This window comes from Hyla sarda, chromosome 4 (genome assembly GCF_029499605.1).
Source record: "Hyla sarda isolate aHylSar1 chromosome 4, aHylSar1.hap1, whole genome shotgun sequence".
NCBI lineage: Eukaryota > Metazoa > Chordata > Amphibia > Anura > Hylidae > Hyla > Hyla sarda.
The window spans coordinates 155,571,988-155,593,205 of record NC_079192.1 but is presented as its reverse complement, the minus strand read 5'-3'; the positions used below and the strand labels follow the sequence as shown (position 1 = coordinate 155,593,205).

At 38.4% G+C, this 21,218-nt stretch overlaps 1 protein-coding gene across 13 annotated transcripts in view; it reads left to right on the top strand.

Annotated features, from left to right (window-relative positions):
- The window catches only part of THSD4 (thrombospondin type 1 domain containing 4), an 874,264-nt gene that overhangs the window by 837,609 nt on the left and 15,437 nt on the right, over window positions 1-21,218 (top strand). For all 13 annotated transcript variants that reach the window (XM_056572467.1, XM_056572461.1, XM_056572466.1 and 10 more), the window contains 4 exons: window positions 294-423; window positions 10,080-10,284; window positions 14,593-14,766; window positions 15,800-15,973. In XM_056572467.1, the coding sequence (XP_056428442.1) occupies window positions 294-423; window positions 10,080-10,284; window positions 14,593-14,766; window positions 15,800-15,973 (683 nt within the window). The remainder of the gene's footprint in view (window positions 1-293; window positions 424-10,079; window positions 10,285-14,592; window positions 14,767-15,799; window positions 15,974-21,218) is intronic.

Genomic DNA, 21,218 nt, shown 5'->3' with positions numbered 1-21,218 from the left:
AAAAACAAACTTTTTCACACATTTATAACATAGTATATATCTCCATGTAACAGTTTCTCCAACAGTTCTGTGCATTCATTGATTTGTCGCAATAGCAGCAATAACAGTCCCCAACATTAGTAAGTTGGTTATCCAGATAATTGCTATTCCTAAACCATATCCTCTTAACTTGTATAACCTATCTATTGAATGTAGTCAGTATTCACAACAATTTATGAGGTGACATTGTATTAAGGTGCATGGGTTATAAGTCTGAAAGTAAATGCTTCACTGTGCTACCTGTTATTTTCTAGGATCACGGTACCCTATCTTTCGCTGTGTAAATAGGATCACACATGAAGAGGTGTCAGAAGCCTTCTGTGACTTAACTACGAAACCCAGTTCTGAAGAAGAGCCATGTAATCACTTTCCTTGTCCTGCATTGTAAGTTTCTTGCGCAAGACTAAATTTGCCAAAAAATCTTACTTAGGTTGGGTTACAGAATATAAAAAGTCACACCAAATGGAAAAAAAGGCAATAGAAAACCAAAAATAAGCTAAGCTATACTGTAAGATAAACACCAAAAGAAATGGCTCCAGCCCAAAAAATACACAAAAAAATTAAATCTTTATGAAATATCAAAAAATTTTATACATAAAAAGTGCATATAAAATATATATCGTAAAGGCACTGTGATGTACACATTAAAAAAAAAGTGAATGGGGCAGACTGATCAATCATGGTAGGCAGAAGTGTGATGTAAACCTACATATGGTCAGAAGCTTCATTTTAATGAAGGAAGATACAAAAATGCTGCATGTATTACATGGTGAGGTCCAAACACAACACTGAGTAGATATAGGACACAAAAGGAACTCCCTGCATAACCCCATGAGGAGGTTTACCTACCAGACACAGGGTCTTACCACTACCACATATATACCTTAATGTATGTTTTGCTATCCTAGGCTTCATCAGGGGGCACCATTGGAGCCTTTTCTTTTGCTGTTAGAATATAGAAAGTGCAAGGTGATTTCTCCATGATGTAATGAATATTGCAGCTTTTCTTGCAGCTAAAACTGTACATGCTATTTATTCATGCATATTCACAACAGGGTAATATGGAAAATTTTACATGAAATTAAGCTAATACAAATAAAAATCTAAAGAAATAAATATATACTTTCCATTGTACTTAAATCCAGGGTGAACAGTATATGGCAGGAAAAAACATGCATGCAAAGGCTAGTTTCTATCTGTACCCACATATGAAATACATTGTTCAAACACATAAAATATACAGTATAACACAAAGCAAGTCAGCATGTTTAAAGTTCATTGGTGGTATTCTGAAATTGGAAAATCCAATAATAAATAATAGAATAATAATAGAATAAGGAAACAGTATTTTTTTTTTTTTTTTAGTAGATACTAATATTTTGAGACTGACATAACAAGAGAAGAAATTTATTTTCCTCACCAGAGGAATTGTGCAAAGTCTTCTGTAGGATTCTCCAGCTAGTGCTAAAAAAACAAAGGTAACACAAAATAAAATAGCTCTGTAAACTTGGGAAGAAGACAAGAAAGCTTGATCAATATATAATGATCCCAGCATAGAGAAGTAAGGAAACGTCTAAGGGCATAAAAATACTGTAATATCCTTCTTTTGACTGCATATCACTGCATTATTAAACGTACAGTAAGAATTCAAAAAGTATATATAATATCAGCAGTCATTTTAGCATTATATGCAGAATGTATTTGTTCTATGTATTATTTTAATTCGATTTTTGCTCTGACAGCATTGTTATAAGGCAAAAAAAAGTATTTAACCATATTACTTACTATAGCAAGAGAAAATCATGGGAACTTTGATCAATTCCTGCCAGTTCCTGTTAGTCTTCTTTATCATCAAGCAAGGTCTGGTGTTCCTGGCACTTACACTTGTTGCTTTATAAGACAACATGAGAATTCTATAAAGTATGTTGAACTTATCAGGTCCAGTGATCATCTTGTGTAGCTCTACACAGGCTTGTGCCACCTGTACTGGCCTTGAGTGCACCACCACATCCAGTGGTTGAGCTGTCCCCCAGCCTCAAGTCCACCAACATTTAAAAGAATACTTCTGGATGTGGGAGTTCTTTTGCAAAATTCCCTTTTTACTCATTATAAAAAATAAACATCTACTTACCTCTTACCGGTCCCCTGATGCCTCTGTTGTCCTGTTATGTGTGCTCTTCTTCCTGGTTCCCTATGGTCAATACATCACGCTGCTTCTAATTGAATTGTTGGCCGCAGCCATGTCCTACCTCGGCCGGTGATTGGCTGAGCCAATGTGATGTAACTCTGAGACTTTTGTTAGAGCCCCCACTGCTTGGCACACAGCACTGGGCTCCTGTAGTTTACAGGAGTCTTTGACATACAGTACTCTCAAACATTATTTTTTGATTGACCATGTTGCCTTCAGAATTTAGAGGTCAAGAAACAGAGAAGGGGACTACTGACACACTCCAATGTCCCAAGCAATGGCAGCTTTCTTATCTCTAGGCCATTTTTGAAGAAATGTTACACCATATAGCTCTAACCAGCTATACCTGTTATTGGCTCTATACATCTGCATGTTAGTGTGGCAATTGATTAGACTCTCATTATTATCAATATCAGACAACTAACTTGGTGTTACCAAAATATTTTATACTACACAAAGAACCAAGTTTAAACTATATAATTTTAAAAAAAATTAGCTTTTATTAAATACTATTAAAAAAGCTTTCGCTCCTTCCTCAGGAGACTCCTTGAGGAAGGAGCTAAAGTGCTTTCGGGGTCCAGGCACAGCACTAGTTGTACATATGGGTAAGCATTAAAGCAGCCTCAAATATTGACTTTGGTAGTAAGTGGAGCATGGTGATAACCCCTATTATGGGAATGAGATTGTGCCACACAGTGTCTCTAATTGTACCCAGCCCTAGTGCAATACTGATAACTATTGTTGTTGCTTTCTATGCATTTTCTACTGGACTTGTATATTTTTTAGGAACTGGTGTTATTCCTGGTATTTTTTATGACTGTATTCTGGCAAATATTATTACGTAAATATAAAAACTGAGAAAATTCAGAAGATCGCACTCACCACTGTAGCTCAAATCCTTTATTGGGGCATGTAAAGTAGGTACAGAAGATACAGATGCGGGGGCGCCTCCATGGGACGGTCTCCGTTTCGTGCACGAGGTGCACTTCGTCAAGCCAATGCTCACTGAATTAGCGATGAGGCGGAAGTTATCAACATATCACCACAGGTGTTGCAATCAGCATGGTCACACCTTCGTGGAGGAAAAGGTTAGTAACACATAAAAATAGCATAGAGCATACAAAACTTTATAAAAATGAACTGTAATTGTTCCTATCGTTTAGTCCAAGTGGCCCCAGTGCTTCTAGTTTGGTTATCCACTTTGCTTCACACTGTAAGAGATTCCTTTTTCTGTCACCTCCATTCCGGGGAGGGTTAACCACTTGGAGTCTGGCAAACTTTATGGTACTGCAATCATTGTTATGTTTTTCTTGTATGTGGCTTATTAATCGTGGTGCTCCATGTCCTGATTTTACTGAATAGAAATGTTCGTGGACTCGGGTGAATAGTTTACTGAAGGTCTTCCCTATGTAATAATATCCGCACGGACATATTAATGCATACACAACGAATGTTGAATGGCATGTGATCATTTGATTAACCATATGTGAATGTCCTCCTAGTTTTATGGTGCGGCTTTTGATATTATTTGAACAATAACTGCAATGTCTGCAGGAAAAATTTCCTTTCGGAGCGGATCGTTCTAACCAGGTATTAATTGATATACTCTTTTGCTTAGTTACGGCATCGCCGATAGTGGAGCTTTTTCTGTGAGTCAGCAGTGGTTTTCTAATAGCGATTTTGTGCAAATCGGGGTCTGCTTCAATCATGTGCCAATTCTTTCGGATGGCAGATGCTATGACAGAATTCATATTAGAGTTGGAAAATGAAAAGTGAATCTTCTATTATTCCCCTTATTTTTATTGTGACATTTAGATCTAAACAAAGTATGTCGGAATATGGCGTTTGCTCTATTTGCTGCTTGTTCGATAATATATTCAGGGTAGTTTCTTTCTCTTAGTCAAGTTTTTAATTCTTCTGCTTGTATGAGATATGTTTCCTGACAACTGTTTATTCTTTTAAGTCTAAGAAATTCAGAATATGGAACACCTTTTTAATATGATGGGGATGGGAACTGTTAAATTCTAATAATGTGTTGTGTGCAGTACTTTTTCTGAATCCTTGTGTGTGGATTTCATTATCCCCAATCTTAATAGAGACGTCAAGAAACTCTAATGTGTCATCGCCAAATACATGTGTGAATAACATGTTCACATTATTGGAATTAAGAAAATGGACAAATTCTTCAAAGCGCTCCTTACTGCCCTCCCAGACAATAAGCACATCATCCACATAACGAATGAATAATTATATGTGCCTATTATATGGGTTAGCCTCTGAAAAAACAACATTTCTCTCAAAGATCGATAGAAAGAGATTGGTATAAGTGCAGGAGACCGGCGTGCACTTCGCAGTGCCGGTCTCCTGCCTATACCAATCTCCATCGTATTGAACTCATTATGGGAGAGGATGAAAGATATGGAATCACATATGAAAGATGTAAAGTTATCCGATCTTCCGGCTTCGACAAGGAGCTCATGGATAGCCCTCACCCCCGCATCCCTAGGGATGCGGGTATATAAGCTCTCAACGTCAATTGACACGAGATGATAATCATCACTCCAAGTGAAATCACTAAGTCATGCCAAAAGATCAGAGGTATCCCTAACATATGTGGGCATGGATATGAGCATGGGTTTAAGGAGCCATTCGAGATACTGGAAGAGAGGTTCAGTCGCAGAGCCGATCCCCGGCACAATAGGGCGGCCGGGGTGGTCGGCTCTGCGACTTATGAATTTTCAGGAAAAAGTACCATTTAGGATATTTTCGGTGTTCAATGATTAGGCGTTCAGCTGTTTTTATGGAAAGTATGCCTTTTTCCGAATAAGATCTAAGTTTTGTGACAGTGTTATGTGTGGGATTACTAAGTAAATGGGTATACACCTCTTTATTGTACAGCTGTCTAGCCGCTTCTGAGTTATAGTAATCAATGTCGAGTACAACTACACTGCCTCCTTTGTTAGCCCTGCATATTTTAAGATATTTTCGTGTATTTAGCCATGTAAGTGCCCTTTCTTCTTTTTGAGAGAGATTACTTCTAGTGCTGGGGTATATTAGGGATTTTACCTCCCTACAAACCGCTTCCCTAAACAGATCAAGTGAACTGCCCGGTGCCACGGGAGGAGAAAACCTAGAGGGCTTCTCATTCTCCATATCAGAAAGGGTAGTGTTCGGTAAGTCTTGGAATGAATTGGCTAACATATGGACCAGGGCTATTTCCTCTTCTGAAAATGTACTAACCACACTAAAACCCAATGGACCAATATTAAGAGGGGTCTCTCCTTTTATTTGCTCTTTGGATACTTTATTTCCAGATTTATTGGAGAAAAATTTTGTAAGGTTCATCTTACGAATCGACTTGTATAGATCGATCTCAAATTGGGTATAATCCAACGGTTCACAGAGTCCATAGTTAAGTCCCTTTGATAAAAGTGTAATACAGTCTTCAGACAAATCAACACTCGTAAGATTAATGACTTTATTAAATTTTTCTCTTGTCTCCATGTGACTTCCTTTCTCTTCCTCATTTTGTTTTTCCATGTTTCTCCTGCATTTTTTCCTCCCCCGTCTTGTATGTTTCCTAAAGGGACTTGACCTGAGAGTTGTAATTGGTTCAGGGATTTCCGAGTGTTGTCATCTGAGCAGCTGGTTTCTGATTCTGTAGTCCAGAATTCAGATGGTGTGCGTCTTTTGTTCCTTCTGTTTGTACGTTTAGTGTTCCATGAAAATACCATAGAGCAACCGCCTGCAATTGAAAAAGGGAGCTGTGACTCCCGAAACGCGTCTTGCTTTATATTTATTATTTTCTTTGATTTCTTATGCTGTAAGAATAAATTATTTTGCATCAATACCCACGACTTGGGTTACTTCCTTGGGAGCGCCAACGCAGCTTTTTTCCTCCAATACTTCTGCATGAAAATACCATGTCATTGTCATAGTCATGTTTATCCCACATAAACTTAACACATTTTGTCTCTTTTATTTCCACCTGCATGATGGTCATTTTTTTCTCCAATTTTTTAAAGAACATGTTGGCATTGTTCTCAGATACTCTGGTCTTATATTCTTGTTTTGCTTTTCATAGGTTGGATGTGATATTGACATATTTATTTCGATTTTTGTCCAGAATAATGTTCAGTAATTTCATTCCGTGTTCATAGTGTGCCAGATCTCAGGCTTCCATGAAAGTGCTGTCATCATTAAACTGTGAGGGAGTTTTGTATACCCTCAAACCACGAGGAATTCAATTGCTTTCTACATAAGATTGTAGGGAATTTACAGTCCAGAAATATCTCATTTCTTTATCAGAAAGAGAGTAAATGCGTTGCTCTAAAGATTTAGTGCTTAATGCAGCTAATTCATCCATGGTGTTGCAGGTGGTAAAAAATGCCCCTGCATCTGATCTACCTGCTGAAACAGTAGGCTCTGGGCCACACTCTGCGTTATTAGTGTCCATCTTGACTCAAACGGCGAATGCACAAAGTCTTTCATATGTGGTTCCCTATCTTTCATCCTCTCCCATAATGAGTTCCAATTCGATGGAGATTGGTATAGGCAGGAGACTGGCACTGCGATGGGCACGCCGGTCTCCTGCACTTATGCCAATCTCTTTCTATCGATCTTTGAGGGAAATTTTGTTTTTTCAGAGGCTAACCCATATAATAGGCACATAAAATTATTCATTCGTTATGTGGATGATGTGCTTGTTGACTGGGAGGGCAGTAAGGAGAGCTTTGAAGAATTTGTCCATTTTCTTAATTTCAATAATGTGAACATGTTATTCACACATGTATTTGGCGATGACACACTAGAGTTTCTTGATGTTTCTATTAAGATTGTGGATAATGAAATCCACACACAAGGATTCAGAAAAAGTACTGCATGCAACACATTATTAGAATGTAACAGTTCCCATCCCCATCATATTAAAAAAAAGTGTTCCATATTTTCAATTTCTTAGACTTAAAAGAATAAACAGTTGCCAGGAAACATATCTCATACAAGCAGAAGAATTAAAAACTTGACTAAGAGAAAGAAACTACCCTGAATATATTATCGAACAAGCAGCAAATAGAGCAAACGCCATATTCCGACATACTTTGTTTAGATCTAAACGTCACAATAAAAATAACGGGAATAATAGAAGATTCACTTTTCATTTTCCAACTCTAATATGAATTCTGTCATAGCATCTGCCATCCAAAAGAATTAGCACATGATTGAAGCAGACCCCGATTTGCACAAAATCGCTATTAGAAAACCACTGCTGACTCATAGAAAAAGCTCCACTATCGGCGATGCTGTAACTAAGCAAAAAAGTATATAAAATAATACCTGGTTAGAGCAGTCCGCTCCGAAAGGAAATTTTCCCTGCAGACATTGCAGTTATTGTTCCAACAATATCAAAAGTCGCACCATAAAACTAGGAGGACATTCACATAGGGTTAATCAAATGATCACATGCCGTTCAGCATTCGTTATGTATGCATTAATATGTCCGTGCGGATATTATTACATAGGGAAGACGTTCAGAAAACTATTCACCCGAGTCCGCAAACATTTCTATTCAGTAAAATCAGGAAATGGAGCACCACGATTAATAAGCCACATACAAGAAAAACATAACAATGATTGCAGTACCATAAAGTTTGCCGGACTCCAAGTGGTTAACCTCCGGAATGCAGGTGACAGAAAAAGGAATCTCTTACAGTGCAAAGCAAAGTGGATAACCAAACTAGAAGCACTGGGGCCACTTGGACTAAACGATAGGAACGATTACAGTTCACTTTTATAAAGTTTTGTATGCTCTATGCTATTTTTATGTGTTACTTACCTTTTCCTCCACGAAGGTGAGACCATGCTGATTGCAACACCTGTGGCGATATGTTGATAACTTCCGCCTCCTCGCTCATTCACTGAGCGTTGGCTTGACGAAGTGCACCTCCTGCACGAAATGGAGACCGTCCCATGGAGACGCCCCCGCATCTGTATCTTCTGTACCTGCTTTACATGCCCCAATAAAGGATTTGAGCTACAGTAGTGAGTGCGATCTTCTGAATTTTCTCGGTTTTTATATCTGCTAGTTACTTGGATTGGATCTGCACCTCCACGCTCACTCACTAGTGCTCACTCCCACTCCAGCAGTTGTCCACGGAAGTTGCCTACTTTGCATATAGTGAAGTGCCAGACTTTTACCCCTACTTCTGTGATTATTACGTAAATGATACACTGATCTTTTTTAATGGTATTTAATAAAAGCTAATTTTTAAAAATTATACATTTTTGAAGAAAGCCCATCCAAAGAATAATTAATATTTTTTATAGTATCTTGAAGGGTTGTCGTGGTCCCTTAAACATAGAAAAATAATGTGTCAACAGATAAGAATCATTCAGCCCATCTAGTCTGTCTAATATTCTAAATACTATGAATAGTCCCTGACCCTATCTTACATGAAAGATAGCTTTATGCCTACCCCATGCATGTTTAAACTCATTCACTGTATTTGTAGCTACCGCTTCTGCAGGTAGACTAGTTCATGCATCCACTACCCTCTCAGTAAAGTAATACTAGTAATATTATTCCAGCAACTTTTTGTGGTAGTTTTGATTCTTTTAAATCTACTCTTCTCCTTTACTGTATTGATTCCCATTATGTATAGAAGAGTCTCTATCATATCCCCTCTGTTTCTTCTTTCTTCCAAGCCATACATGTTAAGATCCTTTAACATTTCCTGGTAAGTTTTATCCTGCAATCCAAGTACTAGTTTAGTAGCTCTTCTCTAAACTCTCTCTAGAGTATCTATATCCTTCTGGAGATACGGCCTCCAGTACTGTGTACAATACTCCAAGTGAGGTCTCACCAGTGTTCTGTACAACGGCATTAGCAATGCCATCTTTTTACTGCTAATACCTCTCCCTATACACCCAAGCATTCTGCTAGCATTTCCTGCTGCTCTATTACATTGTCTGCCTACCTTTAAGTCATTACAAATCTTTATGTCATCAGCAAAAATACACATTTTACCATCAAGACCTTTTGCAATATCACTAATAAAAATATTAAACAAAAATGGTCTCAGTACAGATCCCTAAGGTATCCCACTGGTAACAACATCTGCCTACTGAATAGTACAAATAGAACATATTTACTAATATTTCCACAGAAAATATAGTGGATTTGAGCTGAGGAAAACCAGACAGATCAGAACATGTGTAACAAAAAAGAAAAAAAAAAGTAGGGAAAGTGGAAAACGTAGGAAAACCTTAGTAAATACTGTGGAAAATAAATTGTAGGGAATTAGAACCCACAAAGAAACCTACACAACACTCTTAGTAAATAAGGGCCAATGTCTATTTTAGTGTGCAAATAACATGATTATATGGAGTAGTGTACATTGTTAAGCAGATCCGATTTGATAAATAGTGTATAACTTTATGCCATTTTTGATATTGTATATTTGAGATAATACTTGGCATCTTCTACCAAGCTGTTGACTAAAGTCTTCAAATAAATATGAATATTTTTTTCAGATTAGCCAGTTACTAGCCATATGTTAAATAAATTGGTGTTTAATTTGAAAGTAATGTTTTGACAAATATTAATTTGTTTATTTTTCTTAACCAGTGTCATGCTTAAACCCGGTTAACCAGTGTCAAACCTAGTTTTGTAGCCATTTGTTGCTCTAATGCATCAGAGTAAAAGCTAAGCAATTCATACTTTTTTCTCAATTATCTGGTGCATTCTATATACTAATAAAGTATGATATTATGCAAACATTGCTTTGTGCTTTTTTATTTTAACAATTTTGTGAACAGAGCTAAAATTGTGTTTACATTTCTGTTCTTTGTTTAGCTGGGACATAGGAGAGTGGTCCGAATGCAGTAAGACATGTGGTTTGGGAATGCAGCACCGCCAGATCTTGTGCAGGCATGTGTATGCCAACCGCACCCATACAGTTCAACCTCACCGCTGTCAAAACTTGGAGAAGCCAGAGACAACAAGCACTTGTCAGCTGAAGATCTGCAGTGAATGGCAAATCAGAGCAGATTGGACACCTGTAAGTCACATATGAAAGGGGGAGTATTAAGAGGACAATGTCATATTTCATACTTGTTAGTACAGGCCTACACTGTACAATAAATTAGAAGGCCCTCAACAGGAATCTGTCAGCTCCATGTTATGTTCAAAGCTCAACTGTCAAAGAGGCTGTGCTGAACCACCGCATACACGCCTTCTCCCTTCCCAACAAAAACTTTTTATAGTATAGATAATACCATTATATGTATATTTGTAATACGCATTGGTTAAAAAATGTGTATATTTTTGGGTGAAAAAATTGTGTACCTGCAGCTATTGTCTGTGTGTCACTATGAGGAGTCTAAAAACAGGAAGTGAGGGCATGATTAGCATCATGTCCATCATCCTGATGTATGAGTCAGGACCATAGTCATAGAGCCTCTGTACACACTGTCCTGCTCTTTCTTAGTGCATAGAGCCCTGCTTGTCCTGCCATCACTTCCTGTATTTGGACTCCTCATAGAGACATGCATGCAATAGCTGCAGGGACAAAAATATATTAATATAAAAGTATATAAAATTTCACTTATGTTGCCCATACACCCTCAATCCCTGTTGGCTAAATTTTTGTTTGGCAGACAGCAAACTCTGACAAGCTTTCCATAGTCACCAGGGTTCAGCGCTGTCAAATGTTCATGTGTTTTGAATGGCTAAATGGGAAGTAAGCCTCTGCCAGACAACTCTGATGAAGTTTCTAAAAACATGGGGGGCAGGAAGTGGAAATCAGTGCATTTTGCTAACTTCTTACTAAGGTGTATGGGGGTCTAAAGACCTAGCAAGATAGGTTCAGGCTACACACAATATTTTGGCTCAATATTGGAGTCATGTACAGTATTTAATAGCAAAAAAAGGAATCAGATTTGGCAAAAGTTTACTTTACAATTTTTAGTTTTCATATGGAGCCATATTAGGCTATGTTTATATCACATTCACAGCACTCTGGTTATGTGGGAAGGTGCAGAGAATACATTCCACCCCAGATGTGCAGATAGAATAAACCTGCACACACTTCTGGTTAAGTGTGTGCATGTTTATTTTTATACATCTTATACAGACAGAACATGTTGTTAAAAAATATTATAGTTAAAACAAACTGTATATCAGGGGTACATGTGTATTTTTTATGCTCTGTTTACACCAAATGTTAGCCTTTCATCAGTGGTATATATCAGGAGGACTTCTTGTCACATACTGTACATAAGAAAGAAGGCTGTTTTGTATGGCACTATATAGCCATTGTGGCCAGTAGGCTTCATTTGTACAAAAATAAAAAGACATATAGTCTACTCCGTTATTCTATGCAGCAAAAAGTGATGCCTAAGTGAGACCTATGGATCCTATAAATGCCTGGGTGGGAATTTAACACATACACCAAACAAAGTTCAAAGTTTACAAACATGATTTGAGCAAGTTCCATCCGGATATTTTTCTGTCTTTTACATTTGCTGGAGACAAAGTAAACAAGTCAGTTTTCATCAAGTTTACTTTAATCCTTGCTCTACTTTCTGCCTTAGCACTTACATGTAGATGAATATGTGCCCTTAATAACTAGAATATTCCTTGTCTTGGAAATGTCAGACTTATTTTACGCTGCAGTCATCCCCTCGCTTTTATAGAGCCACACTCTTTTCTTCTGCTCATGATATGAATATGACTAGGGGTTGTCTCTAGCTGCTTGTCACTAACAATACATGTTTTCTCTTGCTATATGCAAAGAAGAGAAATACCCTGAAATAAGTTACTTGGCAAGCTCTATAAATGTCCTACCCTGCTTCTTTTTTTTTCTTTTTTATCGCCTTTACGTCGCCTTCACACAAATTGTTTTATATCTAAAATGGCATGTGTTCTTAGCAATTGTTCAAGTTATAACCTGCAATGTTAGCCTTGTTTATTGTATACAAACCTTCTGTGTGCCAATTGTCAGTCCCACAATTTGTCTATGGAGTTCACAAATTTACATTGTGGTGACAGCTCTGATATAAAAGAGATCAGACTCCACATTAGCTCTAAGTATCCATATGCTTTCAAAAGAAAAGCAATTCATTAAAGTTTGTTTTGTATCTATTAGTTAGCTATGAAATAATGTCACTAATACTGTATATCAAAACTATATATCTACCTATGTGTCTTCAGTCTATCTATCTATCTTTTTTTTAAATCAATTTATCTATATAGAGACAAGTGGGAGATTTATCAAAACCTGTGCAGAGAAAAAGTGGTGCAGTTGCCCACAGCAACCAATCAGATTGCTTCTTTATTTTTTCATAGGACCTTTAAAAAATGAATTAAAGTAATCATGGTTGTCATGGTTTTCAAAGGATTGTGTGGTTTTGGAAGATAGTATGGCCCTTGTGGACTCATTGACTGGTCCGAGGTCTTCTCTGAAGTTGAGACAGCTATCAGTTGATTCCTTATCATGTACTGTTACATAGTGTGGTGGAAATGTCCATCCTAGATGGTAACAGCAAGTGCTAGGCAGAAGGATAGCATTAGCCAGGAGAAGGAGTTTTGTGAGGACAATCAGCCTTTGGAGTCTGTTGCAGAGGTGGTGGAGGTGGAAGTAGAGCCCGAGCATTACACTAGTGGGACAGATGGTAATAGGCGGGTGGTGAGATTGTAAGACAAAAATATCATGGTGGATATGCTGAGAAGGAGCAAGGAGCCCATAATCAGACATCACAAGTTCATGCAGAGAGGTGTGGCAGGGACAGTAAGGAGGAGTTTGATCATGAAGTGTTGGACAGGACATGGAAACCAGTGGAGGAGGAGTTGATGTATTCAGAGCAGGAGGGTAGTGGTACTGTCAATAAAGAAGAGAATAGCCAAAGTAGGGCCAGAACACATGTGAAACATACCAAACGTGGGCCGGCTGGTCTGATCACATGGAGCAGCATCACAAGGCCGCGTGGGACGCCCCACAATGTGAGGAAGACCTTGTCTCTGCAGCTGATCCTTTAGAGCCCTCTTATTTGTCTAGCAGCCAATATCACTTTCGGAATCTATGATGCTTTTTCATGTTGTGAAGAGAGTGGGCCACTACATGCAGTTGTTGGTGTTCAGCACAGTGCATGCCACAAGATACTTGGCGTAGTAGCTTTGTCCAATATATGTTTTTTATATCCCACTGGGTCAACATCATGCAGAACTAGGTTTCACCGCAACAAGGCCAGGAAAGAGTAGTGACAGAAATATTAGTGACAAGGGGGCATCCTCTGTGCCTGGAGGAAAGAAGGTTTCACCATCATCCCAGATGGGGATTTTTTACTTTAAGAGCAGTGAGACTATAGAACTCTCTGCCTCATGATGTGCATCATGTTGTAATGTCTGACTCAATAAACAAAAGATAAAGATATTTCTTCTTTACCATTTTGGGATGCCAATCCTGTTACAACTCCCAAACACGAACATTTTTGAAACACTTGGAAAAATCTGTTGCTACACCCAAAAAGGGAGAATTTTTGGAGGCATCTGCCAACAAAAATTGATACTTTATGCAGCTTTAGCACAGTGTGTTTTTCAACAAGCTGTTAGTTACCATGAGTTACTGCATTTCGCTGTAACTTTGACATTAACTTAGTCTTGAAACCTTTTGAATACATTTTTAGGTGACCCTAGCAGTGTTATGCAGGGCTTTAGAGCTATTAGGCAGTGTTATACATGCAGTATATTTTCAGGCTTATTTCATTGCAGATTTTTGACCTTTTTCGCCCCAAGCCAAATTTTTTTCAGAAAGTTCAGTGAGCCTGGCGAGCTGGACTTTTGAAAAGTTCACTCAACTCTAAAAATTACATATTTCTTGGCTTTGACATAAAGAAAAATCATCTTCTGTTGCTTTAAACCACTTGGCCTGATTCTTATGATGTTTAGCTGTAGATATTTTCTTACTACCTAGGGAAAACATTATGTTTTGCAGCACAAATTAGAATGAATATATTTGAGCTGCATTCTGGTTATTTAATGTTATGGTAGGTCTTTAGTGCGTTGCCATACAGTTATAATTCAGCATCAAAGAAATTAAATATAAGTCATTATTGGCAATTGCTTTAATCAAATTACAAGGTTCTTTTTCATTTCTCAGAATTGAACATTTCATATAACGATTGATGTAAATCTGTTCTATTTGCGCAATTTGTGTTGGTTCACAACTAATAATCAGTTATTATACTGAGGTTACAAATTCTATCCTGTTCATTCTCCACTATCATTTCCTCAGGACAACCAAACTAAATGTAAGATTGCTGACATTGCTTCTGAACTTAATCAGTGCTTACATTTTAATTTTATTTAGTGTTCTGTGCCATGTGGTGTTGGGCAGAAGACGCGTGATGTCAAATGTGTTAGTAACATTGGAGACGTGGTTGATGATGAAGAATGCAATATGAAACTACGACCAAATGACATTGAGAACTGTGATATGGGTCCATGTGCCAAGAGTTGGTTCCTTACAGAATGGAGTGATAGGGTAAGTGATTTTCTAATCTCATATAGTAGAATAAACTTCTTGTTACAGTCAGTTACTGCAAACATTTGGGAAAAGATACATTTGACACAAGAGGTCCTCATTCACAGTATTTACGTTTTTGAAGGAGCAGTTTATTTAGACATTACCTAAAATGATGAAACAATAACCCAAAAAACTAAGGGCCCTATTAGACGGCCCATCTTGTAGACCTGCGGTTGTTTACAAAGCCTATTACAAGGCTTGATCATCTTGCTGGGAGGGCCCCACTGACAATTACTAGATCATTCATGCATCCCTTTGCTGCTATTACTCATTGGCCGCACATCCCCTATTACACGGAGTGATGATTCTTTGATGGGTCAACATGAGCAGATCCGCCAATGAACTAGCATGTGCTGTTTGTCTGCTGATCGCATGCCCTACTACTCAGGGAAATATCAGCTTGTTTGGCCAATAATTGCCCATAACAGTCTACATCTTTAGAATACAAAATTATGTGATTTGGGTGCAGACTGTTAACACTTGGAGCCTGTGGATTGGACTAGTAGGGAAGCTACATGGAAATCTCCCAAAAGGTGGAAGTAGCACATAATCCCTAATTTCTCGGATTCCATGTAGTGCAGTAATAGATAACAGTAGTAGAAAAATTTTTAGGACATAAATATAAACTAATGCTCTGGGAATATCATATAAAAGGTATAGGTATTGTGCCAATTTAATTCCATATATTCATGCAATGTGACCTATAAAATCTAAGCCAAACTCATAAGATTCAATTTTGCCACCTTACTTTTTAGTAATTTTTTCTTACAGCTGCATGTAGTGTTTATAGACCAAGTGGGAAATACTATTTTGTGCTCAGTTATGGTACCCTCAGTTGCAGTGCCTTTGCCAAGAGGTAATTACATTGGGTTACACTGACTGCTGTAAACATTTCATAGCATTGCTAGCATAAATAAAAGTCAACAAAGGATTTACTTTTGTTCTGCTGAAAGAATTTACTGTACAATCAAATCTCAATCTTCTGTTTCAGTGCTCAGCAGAGTGTGGGGAAGGAGTGCGGACACGGTCGGTGGTTTGCATGTCCAATCACATCAGCAGTTTACCATTAGAAGGATGTGGAAATAATAAACCACCAGAAACTACAACCTGCGATAATGGTCCTTGTGAAGGCAAGGTTGAGTGGTTTACTGGAGCCTGGAGTCAGGTATATCTCTCTGTGACTCACAGCTAACTTCCTGAATGGGTGGATATAAAGAAAGGGCAAATATAGTCAGCGAAATGTTTACACTTTGCTGTGGAAAGCACCACCAAATTATCTGTACTCATATTAAAATACTGTTTTTACATGATTAATTAATTAATTAATTATTGTGTGTTAACTGCATAATGAAAAAAAAAATTGGGATAAAACCATACATTTAATAAGTTACAGACCACAATAATAGAATGGTTAGCATGTTAGCACAGTATTTAAAGGGGTTATTCATTAAAAAAAAAGTTTTTTAAAGGCCCCAAATAAATTACTTACCTTCTGCTCCGTTTCCATGCTGATCAGCTGTTCTCAATCAAGAACAGAGAACCGATTGGAGGCAGGAGTGAAGGACATGTGTCCACCGCAGCCAGTCAGGGGCCTTAGCGGTCACACTTTGTACTTATGTCAACACCGCCCAGTGATTAGAGCCATGATGCAAGGAGTAAAGAGAGTGACATCCGTCGGCAGTGTTTAGCTGCTCCTAAATCAAGACTGGAGCACAGAATAGAGGCACAACTGGGGATCAGTAAATGGAGAAGTATTTAACAGTTAGGATAATTTATTTGGGATCATTTAAAAAATAAATAAATTGTAACACTCACGTTTCAGAAGACAGGAACTCTGGTGGATGTGGATCCGCTGGACCTGTGTGGCAGATGACCCGGACTGTACCAGGGAGCGGAGTCTAAGGTGCCACTGGTTTTCACCAGAGCCCGCTGCAAAGCGGGATAGACTTGCTGCGGTCACTACCCCTGGCATGGCATGACCACACAGGCGGCTGAGGAGATGCGAGGCACAGGACGTAGCAGGAGGTCAGTGGGCAGGCGGCAGAGGAGCAAGGTCTAGTCACAGAGCAAAGGATCAGATACACGGCAAGACAATACTCAGGATTGCTTTCTCTCAGGCACAAGGCAACAAAGATCCGGCAGGGAAGTGAGGAGGGTGGAGGAATTTATCAATGAGCCACAGGTGAATTAAACTAATGAGCACACTGGCCCTTTAAATCTTAAAGCGCTGGTGCACGCGCACCCTAGGGGACGGGGACACATGCACCAGAGCAGAAAGGCAGAGTCAGGGGCAGGAGAAGCACCAGGTGAGTGACGGACTGGGGCTCGCATGCGGGCGAGTCCTGCGATGCGAGTCCCAGCCCCGCCGGCAGCAGCAGGTAATGGGACCATGTGCTCACGGCCAGCATGTGCAGCCGGAGCGCATAACATAACATAAATGGTGGATAATGCCTTTAACATTTTAATACAGTGCCCAATGGCCTTAATTTGATCAATTTGATTCTTATTAAACTCATTTTAGTTTTGGTAACTTTTGATGAGAAGCAGTTGATCAATGTATAACATATGGATATTTTTTTTTCTTTTAGTAGAGATACTTAACTATTTTATGCTAGTAAATATATTATTGTGTTTTATGGCTACTTGGATAAATTAGAAAGAGGCCATGAAGAAAAGAGCACATAGGTACAACTCCAATCCTGCACTGCACTCCAAATGCTTCAGTGAACAAGTCTAGCAGCTTAAAGGAGTACTCTGGTGCTTAGACATCTTATCCCCTATCCAAAGGATAGGGGATAAGATGCCTGATCGCGGGGTTCCCGCCGCTGGGGACCCCCGTGATCTTCCACACCGCACCCTATTAAAATCAGTCCCCGTAGCATGTTCGCTCTAGGTCTGATTACTGTCGATCACGGGGCCGGAACGTTGTGACATCAAGGCTCTGCCCCGTGTGACATCACGCTTCGCCCCCTCAATGCAAGCCTACCCTCCCATAGGCTTGCATTGAGGGGGCGGAGCATTATGTCACATGGGGCGGAGCCTTGACATCACAATGCTCTGGCCCCGTAATCGACAGTAATCAGACCCGGAGCGAACACGCTTCGGGGACTGATTTTAACGGGGTGCGGCGTGCAAGATAACGGGGGTCCCCAGCGGTGGGACCCCCGCGATCTGGCATCTTATCCCCTATCCTATGGATAGGGGATAAGATGTCTAAGTGCCGGAGTACCCCTTTAAGTCTATTGTCACATTTGGAAATAATTGAAATAAATCCAACCCAAAATTTGTAGTTCCCTAATTTGTTACAACATTTGCACATCAATAGATTGAACAATGTATTCTGTTCAGTTGGAAATAAGCAAAGCTCTTACATGCCTGTCTACAGGGAAGATGCCTGCTTATAACTAGAACTTGAGCTAGTTCCTTAGCATTATTTGTTAATATGCGGCCATGTCTTCTTTTAGTATGCTTTGGCCATCTTTATAAATAAACACATGTAAATTAAGGTTTTATTTTTCTATATACTATGCTTGAATTAAAATAACATGGGATCTATGTGAAATAGATACAATAATCTGTGATCATGTGTTCATGTGAGCACGAATATTCGTAATGCGAATTCTTTTCGTGAATATCGATTGGCACTTCACGTTTTCGCAAATATTTAGAATATAGTGCTATATATTCGTAATGATGAATATTCTTTTTTTTTCACATGCTAATTTTTACGCAAATTTTCCATGCTAATTTCACATGTAAAAGAAAAAGTTAAAGAACATAGCGAATATGCGAATTTCACGAACATAGGATAAATTGTCAATATATTCACGAAATATCACTAATTTGAATATGGCCCCTGCCACTCATCCCTTATGTAAACTAGACCTTTATTAGTTGCATTGTTCTGTGGAGTCTCTTTCCTGAAGAATATTGCTCTCTCCACTGCAACTATTTTATATTGTGTCAAGTTATTGTTTGTTTTATAGCAATAATTCATTGATATAGTTGTATATATTGTCATACCAAGGCACATAAGTACAGTGAATATTTTCTAAACAGTTGTCCTTCTCGAGAACCTAACTACAGTACAAACCAATGTAAAGGGTTCTCTCCTTTTCAGGCGTTAAATAGACTTAACGGTTTTAAACAATATTCTGCAAATCTGTCAAGGAGTCTTACAAGCCCTTATTTAGAACATGGGAGAAAATAGTCTTACATCGTTAAGTAGCAGTAATGCAAAGGAAAATATATTACCGTACAAACTTTCAAGCCAAACTCTGCTGTGACTTTGTCTTTATATGGAGCAAAACAAAAGAGAAACCTTGAACATTAGCTTATTTTGCTTTGGGTACTAAGAGTATTTAGGTGACACTTGAAGAATACACAGTTTGGCTACGTCTCAGCTTCCCTAAGGCGCCCCTGTTAAGATAAATCTACATCCTTGTTTCTACTTCAAGGTTTCTTTTTATTCCTGTATAAAATATGCTGCTTCCAGTGGTAGAAGTGCATTAAGCAAAGAATCAGTCATGAAAGGTACGCTATGTCTTCTTGGTAGGACTGTGGCTTGACCTCAGCAAATGCTGTTCTTAAAGCCAACATTCCATTGAGTTGGCTCAAAAGTGCCTGCTAATGAAGACTTTTATTACTATATTCATCTGGCACAAAAATTAGAGACTTTGCAAAATGTTACACTGATCTATTCTATTGTATCTTTGGGCCAGAGCTCTTTATAGGTCATACATGCCTTCATTCTTGTACAGCTTAATGTTTCACTCAGCTGAACAAAATAACGGTAGTGGGAGGCTCTTGAGTGCTTGTAGCATTTCAACATTTTGTGTGTGCTTGGATTCTAATCTAAGCGTGTTCTAAAGCCATTGTGTTCTAAAGTAAAAAAAAAAAAAACTAATTTCACTTAGTAATGAAATCTTATTGATAACATGTTGCTTTCAACAAGAATTTAACTAGCAAGTATTTAAGAAGTTCAAGTTAGGTAGGCTTCAAAGTTTAGTTCATTGCCATAGCCCTGTATATGAATGCCCTGGCCAAGGCAGATTGGTTTGTTGGCCGACCTAATACTGAGCCACTGAGGCACATGCATTGCTAACTCCCAACTACTAACCCATAGTAAGTTAATATGGTTAAAGGAATATTCCAGTTTTCTAAAATTATAGATATACTGTATCACTAGGGATGAAAAAAAAAATATTTATATATTACCATTCCCCTGCATATGCCATTTCGGCTCCTTCCAATGGCCAAGACAGGACATTGATGTGGCTAGTAATTGGCTGAGCTGGCAGATCCTACTGCTACCTTTTATTTCAGATGCAGGCAAAAGAGAGGAGTTGGGAGGAGGGGTTGGATGAGCCACAAATGGAGCTGTGGAAAACAGGGTTTTTTCCCCAGGTCCATAGCCCCTTTAACATGGATGTGGCTATGTGGCTTTTTAGTACTGACCCACAATGGTAGTGAAAAAATTTTGAGTGGCTGAAGATTTATTCTCTGTATGGACCCCTCTGTGAGCTATTTAGCAACAATTCCAGCCCATCCAAAGTTTACATGGATGATCAGTCAAGATAAATGTAGATCTGGCTGTGGATAATGGCTGAGAATGGTTATAACTTATTTTCATAGAAGGGGCTGACAGAGTTAGACAACACCTTTAAATTATACATTTAATAAGGGCCGGACTAGGGAAGACCTTTCCTTTTGATCAAGGCTCTGTACAGATTGTTGTAATAAAATAACATATAGTAGCTGTATATTTAGTGATAAGGATGGGATCTGATTCTGTTCAAAAGCTTTCCTTAACTCCTACATAGAGCTGTATTATGGCCATTTGCACAGAGCCCATTAAACAGATTTTGTGTGTATTCAGTTTATTTAAAATGTATGTTACTCAAAAAAAAAAAAAATATTAAATATCCATAGATATGCATAGATCAAGAACCTTAGGCCTGCATAGGGGCTAGATATCTCCAGCATACATATATATTATTATCAACAAAAATAAATTAATGTGTTGAAGTGGGGGGAATTGCCATAACATACAACTTTTATTCGGTGTGCATTAAAAACTACACCAATACTCGTGATTGTGCTCTAATTTCACAAGCACCAAATCATAATTAAGCCTTCAATAGAAGAATTACAACCAAAAATGCAGTTACCACATTACTATGTGGATTTACAGTAACACCATGACCATATGCCACCAAAATAATTAGCCTCCCAATGCGTTTCTTCCACAATATCATGGCGTCACCAGGGGAAGAATAAATTCAGAGTAGAGGGCAATCTTAGTAGTGCCTATCTAAGGTCATGGTTCACTGCATTGACGATAAAAATATTGGTACTACTACAAAGATATATATACCGTATTTATCGGCGTATAACACGCACTTTTTAGG